General features: G+C 49.5%; 1 protein-coding gene across 2 annotated transcripts in view; it reads left to right on the top strand.

The window, feature by feature from the left end:
* IGDCC4 (immunoglobulin superfamily DCC subclass member 4) overlaps positions 1 to 18,240 on the top strand; it is an 88,975-nt gene that overhangs the window by 39,267 nt on the left and 31,468 nt on the right. For both annotated transcript variants that reach the window (XM_027688342.1, XM_027688343.1), the window contains exon 4: positions 3,518 to 3,651. In XM_027688342.1, coding sequence (XP_027544143.1) covers positions 3,518 to 3,651 — 134 coding nt within the window. The remainder of the gene's footprint in view (positions 1 to 3,517; positions 3,652 to 18,240) is intronic.

Genomic DNA, 18,240 nt, shown 5'->3' with positions numbered 1-18,240 from the left:
CTTTTCTTTCTTTCCCCCTTTTCTTTCTCCCCTTCTCCCCTTCTCCCTTTTCTTTCTCTCTTTCTTTCCCCCTTTTCTTTGTTGATCTTACCTTTGGGCACTCATTTCAGCCTTTGCCCCTGGGTGCAGGTTCCAACAGGTGCCACCTCAAAGATACTGAAGGCTGAGCTTAAAAAATACTTAGACACCCTAAAGGGTAGCAAAGTGCTGATTGGTGTTTTTGGAATACCTTTCCTGTCCCTGTTCAGGACAAAATCTAAATTCCGTGCATGAGTAAGGCACAGAAGTATTTTGCAATTCTGGCTCTGAATTATGTTGAAAAAACATGGTCTTAAATCTGCAGCAGCTGCTGAGAGGTGGCTCGCAGGATTTCTCTAGACTGCAGTTGCTTTGGGGTGTGTGCAGCATCTCTTGGCATGATCTCTTCTCTCTTTAGGTGCTGGCTGGGTTTCATATCAGGCTCCAAATTGCTGTTTATTTTCTCTAGAGCCAAGATGAGCACTTGCTATGAACCAGAGGCCTTTGGAGGTCTGCACAGCACATCCATAACCTCCAGATCACATGCTCTGCAATCACAGTATATTTTTCCACATTTTGGCTAAGGGAGGGTTTTATCTGCATGAAGAGTTTATTTCTGTGCAGTGTCAGGAGAGCCTTAATATGGCTCATGTTCAAATAGGGCTCTTTAGCTGTGAGAAAAAGGATTTGCAGACTCTGAGTATGCAACAGAGCTGCAGGTTCCTCACTGTCCTGAGGATTGGTGCTTTGGTCTGTTCTGGACACCTTCAAAAGGCTGCAGGAAGGGTGTACTGGCAGTTTACTGGGAAGAAATATAGGAGAGGGAATTGGGCTGTTAATGCTGGAATGTTCTGTGAGCTGTAGGGTTGCAGGTTTTGGACACGAGGCAGTGGTGCTTGATTTCAGTTCTTAAGCACTGCCTGGTGAGCAGCTGTGAGCCCCTCTGCTCTCAGGTACAGTCTGCTCAGGGAGGGGAACAGCTACACGTACGTGCCCTGTTGCTCCTGCTCTGTGTCTGTGGTAGTTGTGCCTTGGTCTGAGTGCACTGCCCTTCAACCTGCTCCAGGTGGGGCACTTGCTTTTCACTGCCCTTCAAGGCTGGCTCCTGTGAGATCCTGACACTCCAGCTGTCAACAGCAGAACTCTTGAGACTGCCGAGGTTGCAGCGTGTCTGTCTGTCCTTTGGTTTTTGTTTTCTGCTTAATCCACAGTGAAGGTGAGCAGACAGAAAGCTGTGCCCTTTGCGTGGAAGAAAAGCCCTCGCTAACTGTCTGCTCTGAGTCATCAGGGAAACTTCCTTGCAGAGAGCCTGGGGATGGAGCAAGTGCCCTTGCAGGCTGCCTGGAGGCTTTTAGTTCAGGGCTGCTGGGGCCCTGAAGAGCTGGAGGCTTTGTGAGCAGCTAGGACAAATGGTAGATAGAGAAATCCTGCCTTTCTTCCCTCCTCACTTCCCCAGCAGAGTGATCCTTACCTCTGCCGTGCTTTCCCAACAGGATGTACTGCATTAAATAGACCTCTACCACTGGCCTTGCTGAAGGGATCATCTGAAGCTCTGTGTTGATGGAGTCTTCCCACTCACCCCCCTTGTCTCCAGCTCCTGCTCACTTTAGAAACACAGTGGCTTGTTTTCTGCCCTCAAGAGAAGCTGAGAGTGTTGGGCATGACTGTGGGCACGGTTCTGAGAGGAGAAAAGCCACAGGCAATTTCCAGAGGTCCTTCCCAGCCTTGTTGAATCTGTGATACATAATTGGAGTGTCTTTTTGTGGCTGGGAGATGCCTTGCCTGGTGTTTGAAATATGTTGATATTAATTACAGACTCAAATAGCAGATGCACGACAAAAATAAATATTATCGCAGTGGGAGGCTTTCCCTCCGCAGAGCTGAGGGGATGCAAATATTTGTCATCTTTCTCCCGAGTCCTGATGAGGCATCCTGATGAGGGCTTTTGGGTTCTGCCTCCTCTGAGGTCTCTGGAGCTTGATCCTGAGCAAAGTGTCTTTGTAAGTAGCGGGATCGTGGCTTTAGGGATGTAAAGCATTGTGGCATTGGGTTTGTGTATATGGGAAGCTTCAGCTGGTCTATGTCCATGAATCAGGCTCTAGGATTGTGCCAGTAGAGGCAGAATGGTCACTGGAGGAGCTCTGGTAGCTCTTGAGGACAAGATGTGATGAGCTCAACTGCAGCAGCTGAGGTCCAGGATTGATGCTAGACTTGTAGCGGGGACATTTGTCTCTGGAACAGACTGCTTAGGGTAAGGGATGTGTTTCCATTACTGCAGATTTAGGAAAAATGTTTGCAGGAGCAGATGTGTGTTTGGGGACCATGGTTTGAACGCAGGATGAGTGATCTCTTAAGGTCCTCCTGGCTCCATGACCCTCGTTCATGGCACTCCAGCTGTCTCAGCACCCGGAGAACCACAGTTTTACTGACTGTGATCTTTGTGGATGGCAGGATTGGCATTTGTGGTTATAACTTGTCTTTGTGCTGTTCCTGTGGAATAGCTGCCATCCCTGCCCTCAGCAATTGCCTTTGAATGTGTCCTCTTCATAATGAAGACTGATAACCCAGAGCTGCCTGTCAAACCTCAGCAGCTCTGTTTATATAGAGACTTGCAATTAAAAATGGATCTCATATATAATTAAAAAGGATCACGTAGGCTTTGCGCCTTGCGTTCAAGAATAAAGAGGCTGCCATCTAGGAATCCAGGCAGAAAATGGAGATGCTGACAGCCAGCTCCTACTTTTATGCTAATTGCTAATCATCAGCTTTGTTCAGTGTAATGCAGCAAGGATTGTGTTCATGTCGTGAGCCTTGTAGCCATTTCACTCCGTGGAAGTGTTGCTCAGTAGCACCCCATGGGCAAATGGGGGGATTCTGAGTGCCCAGCTGTAAGTTTGTCAGCTTGTGAAAAGCCAGAAACTTGTGGAAGGAGGAAAGGAATCACCACAACCCAGGAATGGTGCAGGTTCTGATGGCTGTGCCGCAGCTGCTTTGGCCCATGAAGGTGCAGCCGTGTATCACTTGGTCCCTCCATGCACTTGAGGTGCAGCAGGAAAAGGATGATGTTCAGACTTCTTTGCATTGTGTTTTTTTTCTCTGGCAGCCAAATCTTTGTGAAAAGCAAGTACTGAAACTGGCTGTAGTGTGTGTTCAAGCACCTGTGTGCTTTGAGACATTACAAGTGTGTACGTAGATAAGTGTGTGTGTGTATGGAGTTGGTTTGTACTGTCAGATGGTTTGTGTCAGCAAAGCCCTCTTAGCTTGGTCTCTCAAAAGCAGATTCTGTATTGTGAAGACTCCAAGGTGATGGATAGGTCTGTATCTGCTGCTTTTGAAGAACCACAGGTTGGGTTGCTCAGAGGTTTCTTGATCCCACTCTGCCATCATTACCAAGACACGAGACATTTGGCAGGGAAAAGGAAGGGATAAAAGGGCTTTGAGGGATCAATAGCTTGGATAAGGCACAGCCTGTCTCACACTCTTCCTTTTGCTCACTCAGGTTTATAACTCTTCCCAATGGTGTCCTCCAAATCGTGGATGTGCAGGAGAGTGATGCTGGGGCTTATCACTGCGTGGCCACCAACGCCGCCCGAAAGCGCTACAGCAACGATGCCACCCTGAGCGTGGTGAAAGGTAAGGAGCTGGCAGGAGCCTGCTGGGCTGGGCACAGGTCTGCCAGCTACTCACTGTGGTGGTGACAAGCTGGGCTGAAACACCCGTGGCCCTCCCTCCTGCTGGTGTGGCTCTGCATGTGGCCAGCTTTGGTTAAAACTTGCAGAGAAGGCGTTTTGTGAAAGGTTTCTCTTTACTCTGGTGGGATAAGCAGGGTGGGTTGGGAGGACTCCTTTGTGCTCTGGTGCCATTAGAAGGGGTCCCTGTTTGCACCTTAGGAAGTGCAGCATTGTTGCATCTCATCTCCAATGGCCTTGGATGGCGAGACAAGTGAAGGCTGGTACAGACAGAGGAAGGCGTTTCTCAAGTGAGCAAGAGATGGAGTTGGAGGCTGGAGTAGTTGGCAGGACTGTGTCTACCTGGGTTGCCCAGCACAGGCCAGAGGAGGTTGAGCACAGTGACATCTGACTTGCATGCTGTGTCCATATTGCTGGCTCTTTGCTGAGTGCTGGGTAGGCTTCAGAGATCTTTGTGTGGTATTTGGGAACAGCCTCAGCTGGATTTCCTCTAGTGACACAGGCCTTTGGAGCAGGGCTCTGGGTGTGAGCTGTCCTTCGCCTCCCAGTCTGGGCCTCAGTCTTTGAGTGCATTTTTCTTTGTAAACCAAGAGTGCAGTGGGCAAGTCTGGACATGAGAACGTAGCTGAGATCATGAGTGCAGTGGGGGTCTCCAGACTCCAGCATCCTTCCCAGCATGCCTGGCTGCTTCCCCAGCATTGTATAATCCCCTTCCTGTGAGTGGACAAACTCACCAGGGCTGGGAATCTGGCTGAGCTGTCCCTTCTCTCGGGACAGTGCCCTCCTGCTGCATCTGTCCCCTGTTCACTCTGACCCCGGTGTATTTTGCAGGCAGCTTTAACCTTGAAAGCTCCAAAATCCTTCCCAGCCCCTTTTGTCTTTGTTTGGGATTGTGTTGCTTGGCATTCTGCTCCCAGTGTATTTTCACAGCGATGGCTTTGCTGTTCATCCATCAGCAGGGAGTGTAATTAACTGTGGAGCCTGAGAACACACCTCTGATCAATGGATTGTGTCGTGGAGGTAATCTGGGAGGAATCTGCAGTGAATTCGTGAGCGGTTGAAAGCTCTGTATCTAATTGCCAGCCCCTGCCAGATCCTCTGTGTGTTTAATGAAGCACAGAGCTGAGGGGAGCGCTTCCCATGGGCAGTTCCACACTCCAGAGGCAGCTCCTGTGTTGGGCACGGTTTGCCATCGATAACTGATATTGATCGAGCTGCAAAGGTGAATTTGCTGTCCTTGGCATCATAACTCGTTCTGCATAATTGCATCTTGTAGCTCTGCAATGTTTAATCTGCTTTGCAAATGGAGGCAATGGAAGAGGTTAAATGGGAAGCGTTCCTTCTGGAGCACCAGCCGGCCCGAGCAGATTTCTGCCTGGAGTTCTCACCCAAATCTCTCTTCTGCAGCACCACACCACCCGCTGGCTGCTAAAACAAATATGCGAGGTTGAGTTTTTCACCAGATTGAGCTGATAGTGATGAAAAACATGCCTGTTAAATCTCTGGGGTTTTTTATAATTGGGGAGAAGTATCCCCAAGACAGATGGGAAACTGCAGTGACCTGTGCAGGCTTCAAACTCCTCCACTAGTGACTGGCATGGTATTGATCCTTTTTCGTTTCGTCACTTCACCATTGGAGGCACATTTTTGGATGCCTGGACTGGCTTGAGGAGTCTTTCCTCCCTGTTCAGAAGCAGCTGATAGTAGTTAGAGTGATGTGGTCAGGCAGAAATCCTTTGCCAGTTTTGAAAAAACTAAACTAAACCAAAACAAACAAAGAATTCCAGGAAAAATAAAAATGCAAAACAAACTGAAAACCAAAATAAAAAGGAACAATAGCCTGAAATTACAGCTATTTAGTGTTGCTTGTTTGGAAATATCTTATGTGTCTGCAGGCAGGAGCAACTAAACCATTTCCCTCCCTGCTGATGGCTGGGGAGTCCTTTGTGCTGAGGTAAGATGACAGTCCAGCCTTTAATTCCTGCTGCACTGCCAAGGGCCCTGGAAAAGGTTTGTGCAGTGGGACCTCGTGTCTCCTTACCAGCTGTCCTCTGCTTTGGTGTCCCTCTGGCAGCACTGCCAGTGCCATGTGATGATGATCCAGTCTGTGCTCAGGGCAGATTTTGGGGTCTTGCTGGTGATGATGCAAATGCTTCCAGCACTCAGGCCTGGGAACATCTCATGTTCATGCCCCTTCCCCTGCCAGACAGGGCTGATTTGAATGGGCTGTGCATAGCAAAAGAATCTGTTTCCCTATAACTCTTCTGCCCAGTTGTCCTGTTCCTTCCCCCTCCCAATGGCTGGGAATTGTTCCATCTCCCTTATTAAAGGCCTTTTCCCAGTAAAGGCAGCAATTAGCATGACACCTCCTTCTGTCATATCTGCACGGCCTAAAAACCCCAAAAGTATTGTTTCCCTGGACAGTGTGACTTCCCCCATCCTGGGGGGAATTCCAGCTGTGCTGTGTGTCCATGCTGGCCTTCCCCAGGCAGGGCAGGGAGTGGCGGTGCTGCAGATGTTTCAGCTGTGCAGACTTCATGGTGCAAATTTCCAGACCTTCCCTGGGGAAGCTGGAAGGGAAAAGAGAGCAGACGGGACAGCAGGATACAGTCACGCAGGCCTGCTGTCGAAATAGGGATAGCTTGGATTTTCCCCTTGGATCTGCACTGCTCCCCAGCGGACACAGTGCCAAACACATCTGGCAGCTCCGTCCCTTCACCCCTCACCTGGACAGGTGATGAATGCCCAGCCCTCTCTGCCAAAAAGGGCATTAGGAGCTGCCTGTGGGATGTTTTTCCCAGGCTCTGGATGTGCGTGCTGCCTTTCCCTGGGGTCAGCTGTGTCTTGTTTCTTGTAGCAACTTTTTCTGGAAGCAGGCTCTGGAGCCCTGCTCTGAACTTGTATATAAAGAACAAATTCCCTGTGTGTCCTGGTCATGTTCCTAGTCCCTGACATGCACATGGAAGTGTTGCCACGCTTCATAAAGCAGCTCTCAAAGAGGAGTAGCAGAAAAGTCTTGGGGAACATGACGTGTGGTCTCAGTAGGTCACTTTACCTGTCACTTCACTTTTCCCCTCTGTGTCATGCACACGCTTGCTCTCTGTGTTTTCATGGGAATAGGGACTTCCTCTTGCTGTGTGTTTGCCCCACCACTGGCACAACAGGGCACAAATAACAGTCAGAAGCTCTGCTTCTGCTGGAACAGTAGATTTTTGCAAGGACTTCATCCCTTCTGTTTTTAAATGACACAAGGAGTGGGACTCCCCCTAACTTGCATTGCATCATCCCCATTGGATGAATACTGGGATCTTTCTTCTCCACAGCAAAGCTAAATTTCACTTTCCTGCAGTTCATCCTATTAGTTGTGGTTGCACAGTGTTGGGAGTCTTAAAAAATTCTTGTTCCTCCTTGGTTTTAAATCTCTTTGAGTATGTACAAGCAGTGTGGTGTCCCCTAAGTGACCTAAAAAAAGTTGAAGATCTTGGCAATTTTAGAATCTAATAGAGTTTTCTCCCACTAGGGTGAGAGAAGTACCAGACATTCAAACAAGACCATCCATTTTGAGATCCCGACCCCACAGCTCCTTCCTGTAGATCTCAGTGTTTGTGTCTTTTCATATTTACTGGTTATTGCAGAGGAGTCATCAAAGCGTGGTCCTGGCAGCTCCTGAGTTCTACTTCCCTCTCTGTTGTTGGGCTGCAGAGGAGAATCAGTTCCTCAGCACTTTAATTTCTGTAAATAGGGATAATGTAATAAATAGCCTTGGAGTTGCCCTTTTGGAAGGGAGTCAGTCTGGAGAGTGATTATGGGCATTTGATGCCAGAGGGCTTTGAGGGGGATGTGCAGACACAGACCTCAGTGTGAATGTGGGATTTCTGTTCCTCCTGCCCTCTGCACCCTATTCCTGGTCTGTGTGTGGGGGGTGGCCGTGGTTGCTGTTACACGTATGGGGAAAAACCTTTGCCTCAGACAAGGCTGGCAAGAAGCAGGATGTGCAACAGCTTTCCCCCAGCATCGAGAGAACCTCTGTCAGGGGTGATGTTTGTGCAGTGCTGCTCCAAATGATCCTCTCCCTGTGCTGCAGTAATGCAGAGACAGGAGAACAGAGCGGGGCGATGGGTGGGGGTCTGGGCTGAGCCACTGAGGAGTCTTGCAGCAGCTGAGCACGTCCCCCGTGAGCTGGGATTTAGTGCCGTGTTATTAGAGATGACACTGCGAGATTGCCGTTGGCAGAACATCATTTACGCTGACAGTTGTAGCAGCTCGCTGCAGCAGTGTCCCAGGAAATGGATTTTTCAGCCAAATATGTGTATGAAATACAATAACAGGGACAGAGCTTGGAGGCAGCGAAACACCTTCAGGTTGTTTTTGTTCTTTTGGTGTTTGCATTGCAGTGGCTTGCAGGAACCAAGGGAGAGCCTTGGTGGTTCCTGCTCCAAAGGGCTGTAGGAAAACAGAGCCGTTGACTGGGCTGAGCTTTGGGGATGGAGGGGAAGGTGGTGATGAAGTGAGCAACACTCGCAGTTGGCCACCACCTCGCGCAAACAGACGTGCTGTTACCACAAGTGGATTTTCAGTCCCTGCATGTGCGAATGACGTGCTGGATGCTGCCTTGGCGCTCAGCCTGAGCCCTGGCACCACGTGCTGGGCTTCTCTCGCGGCTTCCTGCACAGGTACCGTGCAGTCAGGGGACAGGGAAGATTGGATTTGGGTCAGTGCTGCTCTGGTGTGACCTCCCTGAGTGCCGCTGGGCATTGATCCCGTGTGTGCTGCCCTTGGTGGAGAAGGGCAGCGTTACCCAAGAGTGGAGGGATGGTCCCACCTGGACAAGGGTGGTCTTCCTCTGGCAGGAACCCATATGGCAGAAGCAGCAGGGCCCTGCAATGCTGTGGGGGGCACAGCTATCCACAGCTGTTTGTGGACATGGGACACTGCTTCTGGGAGGCAAGAGTCATGGGAATGTGTAGGAAGAGAAAACACAGGGTGGGATAAGGCACAGTCATGGGAATGTGTGGGGAGAGAAAGCACTGGTTGGGATAAGGCAGCTGCATTTTTGCTCCAAGTTGTTTGCATAATCATCAAGTGATGGAGAAGGAAACATCCCAGTTCCAGCCTGGAATTGCCATGTTCCTGTTCCCTGCGCCTCTTCTGCTGGGCACAGACCTGTCACTTTTCCCCCCTCTCCTTTTAACATCCTGTTTTTCTTTGCCCTCTGGTCTCTCACTTCACTAGCAGTTAAGCAGGGAACTGCTCTGCACTTGACATCCCAAAAGCTCAGCCATGAGGACTCTGTTTACATGTGTTTCACAGCTCGGGTTTCCTGGGAAGCAGGTATCTGAAGCTGTTTGCATAATGCATCTGATGGATTCTGTAAAATGCTCTTGATCCTGTCTGTGGCAGAAGGTGCTAAGCAAGCCATGCTAAGTGTGAATTCAGAGGAGATACACAGCATTTCTATCTTAATAAATAGATCATTAAAGCTAAAAGTGCCCTTTTGCCCAACACGAGCTGTAAACTTTCACTCTGTCTCCCTTTTGCTGAGCCTGGCAGTGCTGGTGATTTCAAGCACCCATGGAACAGGGTTGGGACCACAGATTTTGGGTGAAACTTGTGAAGGGCTGGTGCAGATGTGTATCAGGTACCCATCCAAACACACAGCTCTGCTTGGCTGGAATTTGTAGGAGGCCAGCATGGATCCCACCCCTCACATCACCGAGGGAAAGCTGCTCGGAGCTCAAGTGTCAGCAGCCTGTTCTGGGAGCCCAAGGGAGAGTTCCAGCTCAGCTGTCTGTGAAGTTCGGTGGGGCTCTGATATGCCACACTCCTGACAGCTCCAGCAGCCTGCAGTGACAGAGGGTTTGATACAAAATGCAGAGCCCTCACCTCCCATTAAGCACAACAGCTAAGCCCGAATGGTGCTGAAGTGAGTGGCAACAGAGGTGTCAAGGATAATAGAGCAGAACAAGGGATGTACGGCTGGGAATAGGTGAGCTGTTTCCAGGTCCTGAGGGGAAACTGGTCTCTTCCACATGCAGCATTAGCATGAGCTGTCAGATGTGGCCAGCTCTGCCTCCAACTCCTGAAGAGGAGGGATGGCTGCATTCATGAGTGGTTTGTGGTCCTCTGGTGTTCTCCACGTGCATCTCTTACTAATCCAGGTCTGCTGTGCTTTTGAGGCCTACTGGAATAAGAGCTGGTGTTTGGTAAGGCTCAGACTGAAGCAGGGTTTAAGCAGCAGGCTCCATTCAGTTGTCCTTGGAGAGCCTTTTGATGGTGGTGTTATCCTGTGGTGCATCAGCACTTCTGCTCTACAGGGATCACACCTGGCCTCTCCTGGAGGGTGTGGGACAGGCTGTGCCTGCATGGTGGGGCTGGAAGGGAGCTAAGAATAGAGACCATAATTAGGTCAGCAGCTTGCAGTGGGCTGTGGGACAGGAAGGTTGATGGGTTGTGGTTGGGCTCCTGATGACACTTGTTAATTATTAATCGCTGGTGTTACAGCAGCGCCTCAGTATCTCTCTGAGGTCAAGGGCTAGCGGTGCCTTGCGGCACTGACAGCATCCAACAGCTGGAGTGAGGATGTTGGAAGTGTCTGGGGGCATAGCAAAGCTCATGGTCCTGTTGCTTTAGACATGGGACAGACACATGGAGCAGCCTTGTCCCTGTTTCCACGACCCTCCAATGTCTACAGGCCCAGTGGTGCTGAGGAACAGGAATGGGGTGAGTGGGCACAGATCGTGGGAGAGGTTGAGTCAGAAGCTGAGCCGTGCTGCTCTGAGTGCTGGCTTGGATATCTTGGATGCCAGGGATCACTCAGAACACAGCTGGGAGTTTGCCTTCAGTAACTGAGAGATGTTCTTGCCCAACTCTGTTTCCAGTGCAGCTGAGGGGCAATGCCACATGGATTGTGGATGAGAATGAGAAGCAGGAAGAGAGGAAGGATGGGATAAGGAAGACTCTGTGTCTTCAGGCACAACCTTAGACAGATCAGGGCTCTCTGTAGCACTCAAAAAAGTGTCCGGCCAAAGGGCTTTGACAGAATCCGTGGGTATCAGTAATGATCTTTCTCCATGGAAAGCCAGCTTTTCTTCCAGACTTTTCCTAAAAAAACAGATTTGCATTGTCCTGAGTGAATGCAGATGCATCCATCTGCTTTTAGTTCTCCCTTCCAAGTTGGCAGTCTCCGTTTGCTGCCAGACTGTGTTACTGTGGGCTCCCAGTGTGTTGTGTGTTCACAGCGTAGCTTGTGGGAAGCATTCTGTGTACCTGGCACCAGGGAGACCCCACCACGAGATGCCTCCCCAAAATGTTCCTCTTTTCAAAGCTGTGCATGGCAGCAACATGAGGGCCTGCCTCTGGCAGAGGGAGCGGGACAGAGCACAAGCTGTGGTCACAAGGAAAGCAGGTTGTGTCCTCCTGCACGGACCAGGGCCTCCAACCTGATCCCTCTCTGCCTCCAGCCTGGTCCTTCTCTGCTGTCACTGGATATACGTGAATTGCAAATGGATCTGATGTTGCAAATAAATCTGAATTGCAAATAGATCTGATGAAATAGGTGTCAGCCCCTGGGAAACATCAGCCTGAGAGCACAAGGAGGAAGTGACTGGAGTGAAATGTCTCTGGTCACTGAGGCAAGGTGAGTAAGGAGGAGTTTCAGGGGGACTTGTGAGCCAGAAGGGTCTCCTGTTGACCATGTCCCCATTTCACTTCTGTGTAAGAGGCAACAAAAAAACCACCTTACAGGATTTTTCCTCGGAGATTTCTCCTGCATCATCCTGGAAGGTGATGTGCTGGCCTAGGAAAAGGACAAAGAGCTGGTGTAATGATGGTTAAAAATGACATGAGGATGTTCCCACTGAATACAAGAGGCTGGCAAGTTTATGTCCTCAGGCCCAGTTGGTGTTTACTGATTTGGAGGGGTGTCTAAAGCACTGATAATGTGGCTTTTGTTAGGGATCTTCTGATGCTCTCTGGCTGTTACTTTTGCATCTTCACTTCTGTGAAAAGCTGTGTTATGAACCCTGAGCATGTGGAGTCACAGAGATGCTGAGATGTGCCCAGAGCAGCACAGTGAGTTAGTGGCAGAGACCAGGGGAGATTTTCTCTTGAACCACTGGACCAGAGCCTGGCCCTGCTGGGAACCTGGGACATCATCCTGGCTGGTTGTCAGCCATGGGACATTCCTGCTGCACTGGGGAGGTTCCTGTTGTGGTGGTAACTTTTCAAAGCAGCCTCTTGCAGCCCTTGTTTTTCTAGACTGTTTCTGGCAGCTGCTTGGGAATGGCTGGGGCTTGCAGTGCTTTAAGGGCTCAGCTTGAGTAACATAAGCTGTCTGGGTCTTAGGGTTAGGGCAGGGAGACTGCTCTGCCGTTCTTCAGACTGGAGATAGACACTCAGGGACACTGAGGTACCTCTCCTTTTTTCTTCACTTTCTCTTTCTTGCTCACCTGATCTAAGGCTCAACTCTCACTGTACACGGAGTGATTTTTTTTATAAGCAGTTTGTTTACAATAAGGTCTGTGATGTGCCAAGAAATGCTTATTAATTAGTAGTTATTATCTAAAACATTATCAGTGTTGCTCCAACATCATCCTTCAGGCAGGTCTCAGCGTCCACTGTGCCCTGAATTTGGGTTTCCTATTCCATTTGCCACGTTCCAGCTCATGGTCCGCTTCTTCTGCCTCCTGCAAACTCTCCATGATGTATCTTTAGACTTCCAAAGATTCTTCAACCCTTTGGCTGACTTGGGCTGTAGCAGAAACCAGGAATCCCCAATTCTCAGCAGCTCTGTGTGCAGTGGGGCTGCAGGGCCGGCGTGGCCCCTCCTGTTTATTTTGCCTGGCTCGGGCTCGGGGCGGTGCAAATGGAGGCGCTTCCAAGCGCTCTGGGGAAGCGAGCAGGAATTCGTCGTGCAGTCTGGCTGGCTCCTGTCCCTCTTGGCGTGGTGAAGAGCAGTTCCAAATGCGTGTACGCAAACAGAGAGCCAATGTTGACAGCTTTACAGGAGCTGAAGTGGTGGGCAAAGCACACCCCGGCTGCTCTGTGGCAGAGCTAAACGAACCCTGGACGTGCAAAACTCCATAGTCTGAGGGACCAAGGGTTTGGGGGGTGGGGGAAGAGCCCCCCTAAAAGTCCAAGGCGATTCCTGGAAACCTGCCACTGCTCAGCCTCTTCCTGGGCTTCTGGTTACAGAGAGTTCAGGGTGTCAGCTTGTGGCTGAGCCAGTACATTAAAGGATTTAATTTCCGAGCTGAAATCTGTCAGCTGTATAACGAAATGGAGAGGAATGAAAGAGGGCTGCCTGATGGACCCTCTGCCTGTCTGGACTGAGATCCGTGTGCTCCCAGGGCTTCCAGACACAGGACATGGAGCTGGGGAAAATGTTGAATAGGCTGTTTCTCCAGCCAAGAGAGAAGCCATTCCTAGAGCAGCTTCTCCTGCCACAGAAGCTGTGGCAGGTGCTGGTCTGAGGAGTGTGTCCAGGTAGTAAATGGACACTCCTCATCCAAACTCATTAACCTGTCTCCATATCTTTTTTTAATCATAGAAGTGTATTTAATCTATTAAATTCTCCATTTTACATGTTTATGCAAACATGAGAGGAGCGGGTTTTGTGAAGTGTAGGTTGGACCATATATTTTGGGATCCGTTTGCTGACTTCTTTATTGGGGATTTTGTGACAGTAGTTTGAGATACAAGTGCTGCATGTGGAGGTCTCTTAATAGCACTAAGAAAGTGATTGAACTTCTGTGTTTTAATCATTTATTCATGTTACTTTGTGTGCTGCTTTAAACACAACAGGATACGCCACTGCACTGCTGCAGCAACAACTTAGTAAGGAGGAAGAGAGACTGTCCTCGTTCCAAAACATGAATATAAATTCTTCCCTGTTCAGCTTTTCAGTTCACTGTTTGCATTGACAAATGCATAACTGCTTACAAAATGTTTGGAAGACATGAGGTAAAAAGACAATACAAAACTGATTTACTGCACTCATAGGTATTATTGGGCAGAAATAACCTGTTATGCCAATACAGTGACACTGTGCAGTAGAAACCGAGTTCCTTTTCAGCCTCCCTTCCCAGGTGACTCCTGTGCTGACCCAGACAATCCACAGCTGCCTGGAAAGGGAAAGAAAAGGAACATTTCTATGGGCAGTGGTGCTGCTACATTGGACTGGGACAAGTTCTGCTGTCCCAGTACCAAAGCATTGTCCATGCTGGGGTTTCTGCTGTGGCACAACACCTAAAGCTCCTGCAAGGCTTGGGAATCAAAGGCTGCAGAGGAATTTTCAAGGCTGAGAATCATCAAAGAAGAACCAAGTATTTGGTGAATTGAGTCCATAATCTTGTAACTAAAAGTCACCCCTCCCCTTCAGTCAGGAAAACAGAACTTGGATCCAAACTGCCACAGGCACTGGTATAGCAAAGGTGGAAGAAAAAGCCAAAAAAGGAAATGGTAAATTTTGGAAAGGATATGTGGTTGCAAGATGTGTCTGGGGAGGAAAGGAGGCAGTGTTTGACTTGTGATACTTTGGGGAGGCCTGATTTAGGGTGTCAAAAGGGCATCACTCAGCTTCTGTAGTCACTGATGAAAAATCCCTGGTGCCAGTCCTCTCTTGGCTGCTTTGCTTTCCTGTTTGCAAAGCTGTGCCTTGCTGTGTTCGGGTGAGAACAGTTCAAAAAGAAGATATGCCTGTTGCTAAGAGTGCTCAGGTGTGAGATCTGATATTGTTTATACTGCCCCCAGAGCAGATATTCTGTAGTGTTCAGATACAGTTGGGCAAGTGTCCTGCCTAGAGATTTTACTTGCTAATTATCTCCTGTCCTGGGTCTAGCCCAGAAATAGAAATAAATTACAGATAAATTTCCAGGACAGTGTAAAGGGAGGAGGAAGGCGGGTCTGGAGGATGTTTTTCTCCTCCATGGCTGCTGTCAGCTTTCTTCCCGAACAGTCCAGGAGGTCTGTGAGTTATCCCAGAAAAGTGAGAGAGCTCGGGAGTGGGAGTAGGACACACTCTGCAAACACAGCACCCGCATTTTTGAAGGTGTGTGCTTTGCAATGGGTGATTTGCTCCTTTATTGTCTGCAGAGTAACAGCAGTGACAGCATTGACTTTCTCTAATGAACAGCTGCTCAGTGCTAGGATCTATTCCCGGAGGAGGCTCACAGGGATGAATAAGGTTTCATGCTCCTCCTCCGGAGAGGGTGAGAAAGTTCGCAGAACAGAGATTGTTGCTTGATTGTTGGATGTCTCCAAATCTTGACCTGCTGACAGCTGAGAGCTGAATGTGTCGCCATGCAAGTCGTGTTTGACCTTCCAGCACTTTTACCAAGGCAGGGTGTTTATGGAGTCGGGAGAGAGGTGTTAGTTCCCATCCAAGAAATCATCCTCTTGTCACTGCAAACGACCATCACAAATTGGCTGAACAAAAAGCATTTTCCTCCTGTTGCACTACCTGAATTCTTCACTGATGCTCTGCACTAACAAGAGCAGGGAGGTGGGAGAGGATCGCTCTTGAATTATGGATGCATTAGAGGCAGAGCCAAGTTATGAACTCTTGGAGTTGGAAATCACTGATGTATGTTATAACTCAAGCCATGACCTCAAATAAACATTCTGAGCTTTGTCCCAAGCAGCTCCTCGTTGACATCCCTGCTCATCGTTCCCCTTCGCTGTGAAACGACGCAGCTTGGATTTGTGGAGGTCAGGCAGGAGGTCTGTGTGCTGAGATGTGTCTGGCTCACTCACTCGCTGTCTCCAGGTTCCTTGTGCTCCCCTCCCCACCTCCTTTCGCTTTTATAACACGTGATCATAAATGATGTGTTGTATTTCCTCTGTGCCTGCCCTGAGCCCAGCTCCAGGCACTGAGAGATGCCTCTGAGAGCAAGGGTACAACGAATGGAGCACCCAAATTTGGCCTGACTCTCCTGTCTCATGACAGGCAACTGAGAAGTCCTCTGTAGTGAATCGCTCAGAAACAGTAAAACTGAGGGGAATATTTTGAAATATTTCTGCAGATGATCAGTGAGTCTCTTGTTCTGTGGTAGCACTTTTGGTGTCTCCCTGTGCAGACACAAGTGTGTGCACAGGTTAACAAACTGTGCAGGAAAAGAGCCGCCTTCTCCAACTTTCAGTGCCCAGAGGATTTCCCTGAGTCCTATGCAACAATCCCAGTCACCCCAGAGCCATTCCTGGCATCCCATAGGCAGGTTTTTTTCAGTAAAAGAGGGTAAAATCGATCCATCCGATTCAGAAGGGCAAAAAGTCCACAAAGGCCATCAGTGATGGCGAGTTTTGATGTGAATCCATGGGCTCTGCCTTGGGCTGTGCAAAGCTTTTGCCTGGAGCAGCTCTGCTGCTTGGAGAGGCAAAACAAAGCTGGTAGAGGGGGGAGAGATCTCAAAGCCCAAGTTTTAAATAGCAGCACTGTGAAAGCTTTTAATACCCCAGAGCGGCCAGCACGGCGCAGGTGCATTCAGTGACCTGTTTTGTTCAGGCAGTGAAAGATGGCTTGGAAACTGCAGCTCTTTTTTTCCCTTTGGTTCTGACAATATTCCCTCTTGACCTGAAATGGTCTTAACGGCAGTGGAGACAAAAAAACTCACGTTGGTTTTACTCTTTGCTGCGTGTTGGAATCCCCTGTGTGGAGGTTTTCCGGGTTAGCTCAGTGCTGTTCTTGGGAACTCCTTAAACCAAATGAAACCCAGTTTGTGCCAGTGAACCTGTGGTCCATTATGTCCAATGGATGGCAAGGGAAAAATGTGCTCCAAAGGGGCTCAGTTTAAAGAGGAGCTTGGCTTGTGGACTTGCTCTGAGAGACCCATGGTGGAACACAAAGCTGGAGAGAGATGTGTTTGTGTGTGCAAGCAGTGTAAGGGGCATTCATCCATGCACACACCCAGGAATGCACTGGGAAAGCAAGCAGAACTGTTTGGGTTTATAATATAATTTCAGTAATAATCAGATGTGAGGTCTGTACTAATATGTTTTCCCAATAGCTCTTCAAGGCTGAAACTGAGGTAAAATCCCTCTCCTGGTGACTGGCAGCACTACCAAGCAGTACAGGAGAAGTGCCTTCAGGTGAAGTTTCTACAACCTGTAAAGTGCTTTTGCCAGTCAGCACCTGGGGCCGTGCACCGGAATGCAACAGATGAGTGTTAAAGTCAGGTTTGAGGAGCTTTGTCTCTTCCTCTGCCCTAAGCTCGGTAGAGAAAGCTGCTTGGAAATCTGGCAGGGAATATATTGCCATCTGGCTGGTGTTATTTTTTCACTCTAGATTTATTTTTTTCCCCCAGCACTGCAGAAAAAGACAGCTTTGTGCACACAGACGTGTTTCAGCCATGTCCTGCCCAGCAGGTACACGGCAGCCGGTGGTGTTGGGTAAAGAATCTCACTCTCGTGGTAGGCTGAAGTCCTGCCATGTATATTCCTGCTTCCAGGATGTGGATTGTTGGCTGCTGCCCTGCTTGTTTTTGTCAAAAGCTGCCATGGCCCTGCAGTCTGATGCAGGACTAGTGACTACTTGTGGATATTAGTGCTTTGTTGAAAGCTGCTGTTGCAGAGAGCCTTGCATTTCCCTGATCCTTCAGCTTGGGTCCCTGGTGTGAGAGCTCTTGTGCCTGTTTTTGCATTAAGCCCATTTTCTGTCTCAGTAGTTCTCAGGCCCAGCCTTGGCACCACAGCGACCAGGACTTTGATCTGTTTATCAGTGAGACCTCACAATCCTTATGTGATGTATTTCCTTCTTGTCCCTGTGCTGTCCCCCAAATTGTCCTGCTGCAGCTGGGTGTGATGGCTGAGAGGCTGCAAGTGTCCATGGACAGAATGATGGGAGCAGGTAATGATGTGGTGGAGCAAAGCCCTGGCCAGCCCAGGAGACTGTGTGTGCCTGCCCACTCCAGCCCCTCTGTGCAGGGTGCTTGTCCCACTGGAAGGAGGACAATTGGCCTGGCTCTTCCTTTATGCCCCAGGGCAGCTCCTATTGCTGGTGTTTGCCCAGGGCTGGGGTTGCAGGTCAGTGTGGTCCAACCACTGCCCCAGGTCAGGGTCCAGGGGTGCTCCTTGGTCTCTGCTTCCACCTGCTGGACAAGCACTGGCTCCTGCTCGCTCCCGGTCTCCCTTGGTGCCTCAGGGATTCTGCTGCTCCTTTTGACTGTGCTCACGTAATACTGGGGATGGAAATCCCTTTCACGCACGTATGGACTGGGAGAACATTTCAGTGTTGAACCAACTCTTTGGCAAGACTGCCCTGCTTAGAGTGAATGGCAGCGAGCCTGGGGATGGGCTGAGCATAGCACATTCAGTGCAGCCCTCTGTGGCCTCCTGCCATGCAGGCAGCTCTGCCTGCTGAGGCCAAAGCTCCTCTGGTTTGTATCCACAAGGAATTCAAATATGGGTTGTTTGAATGCTTCATGAATAGCCAGGAAGGGTCAGGCCAGACGTCCAGCAGTGCCATCTCCAGAAGTGACCACAGCAGATGCTGGAGGACAGCATGTGAAAAAACTGGGCAGAGAGGACATGGTGCTTTCCT

This window comes from Neopelma chrysocephalum, unplaced genomic scaffold (assembly GCF_003984885.1).
Source record: "Neopelma chrysocephalum unplaced genomic scaffold, ASM398488v2 Primary Assembly neopelma1_75, whole genome shotgun sequence".
NCBI lineage: Eukaryota > Metazoa > Chordata > Aves > Passeriformes > Pipridae > Neopelma > Neopelma chrysocephalum.
This window is presented reverse-complemented; position numbering and strand designations above follow the sequence as displayed.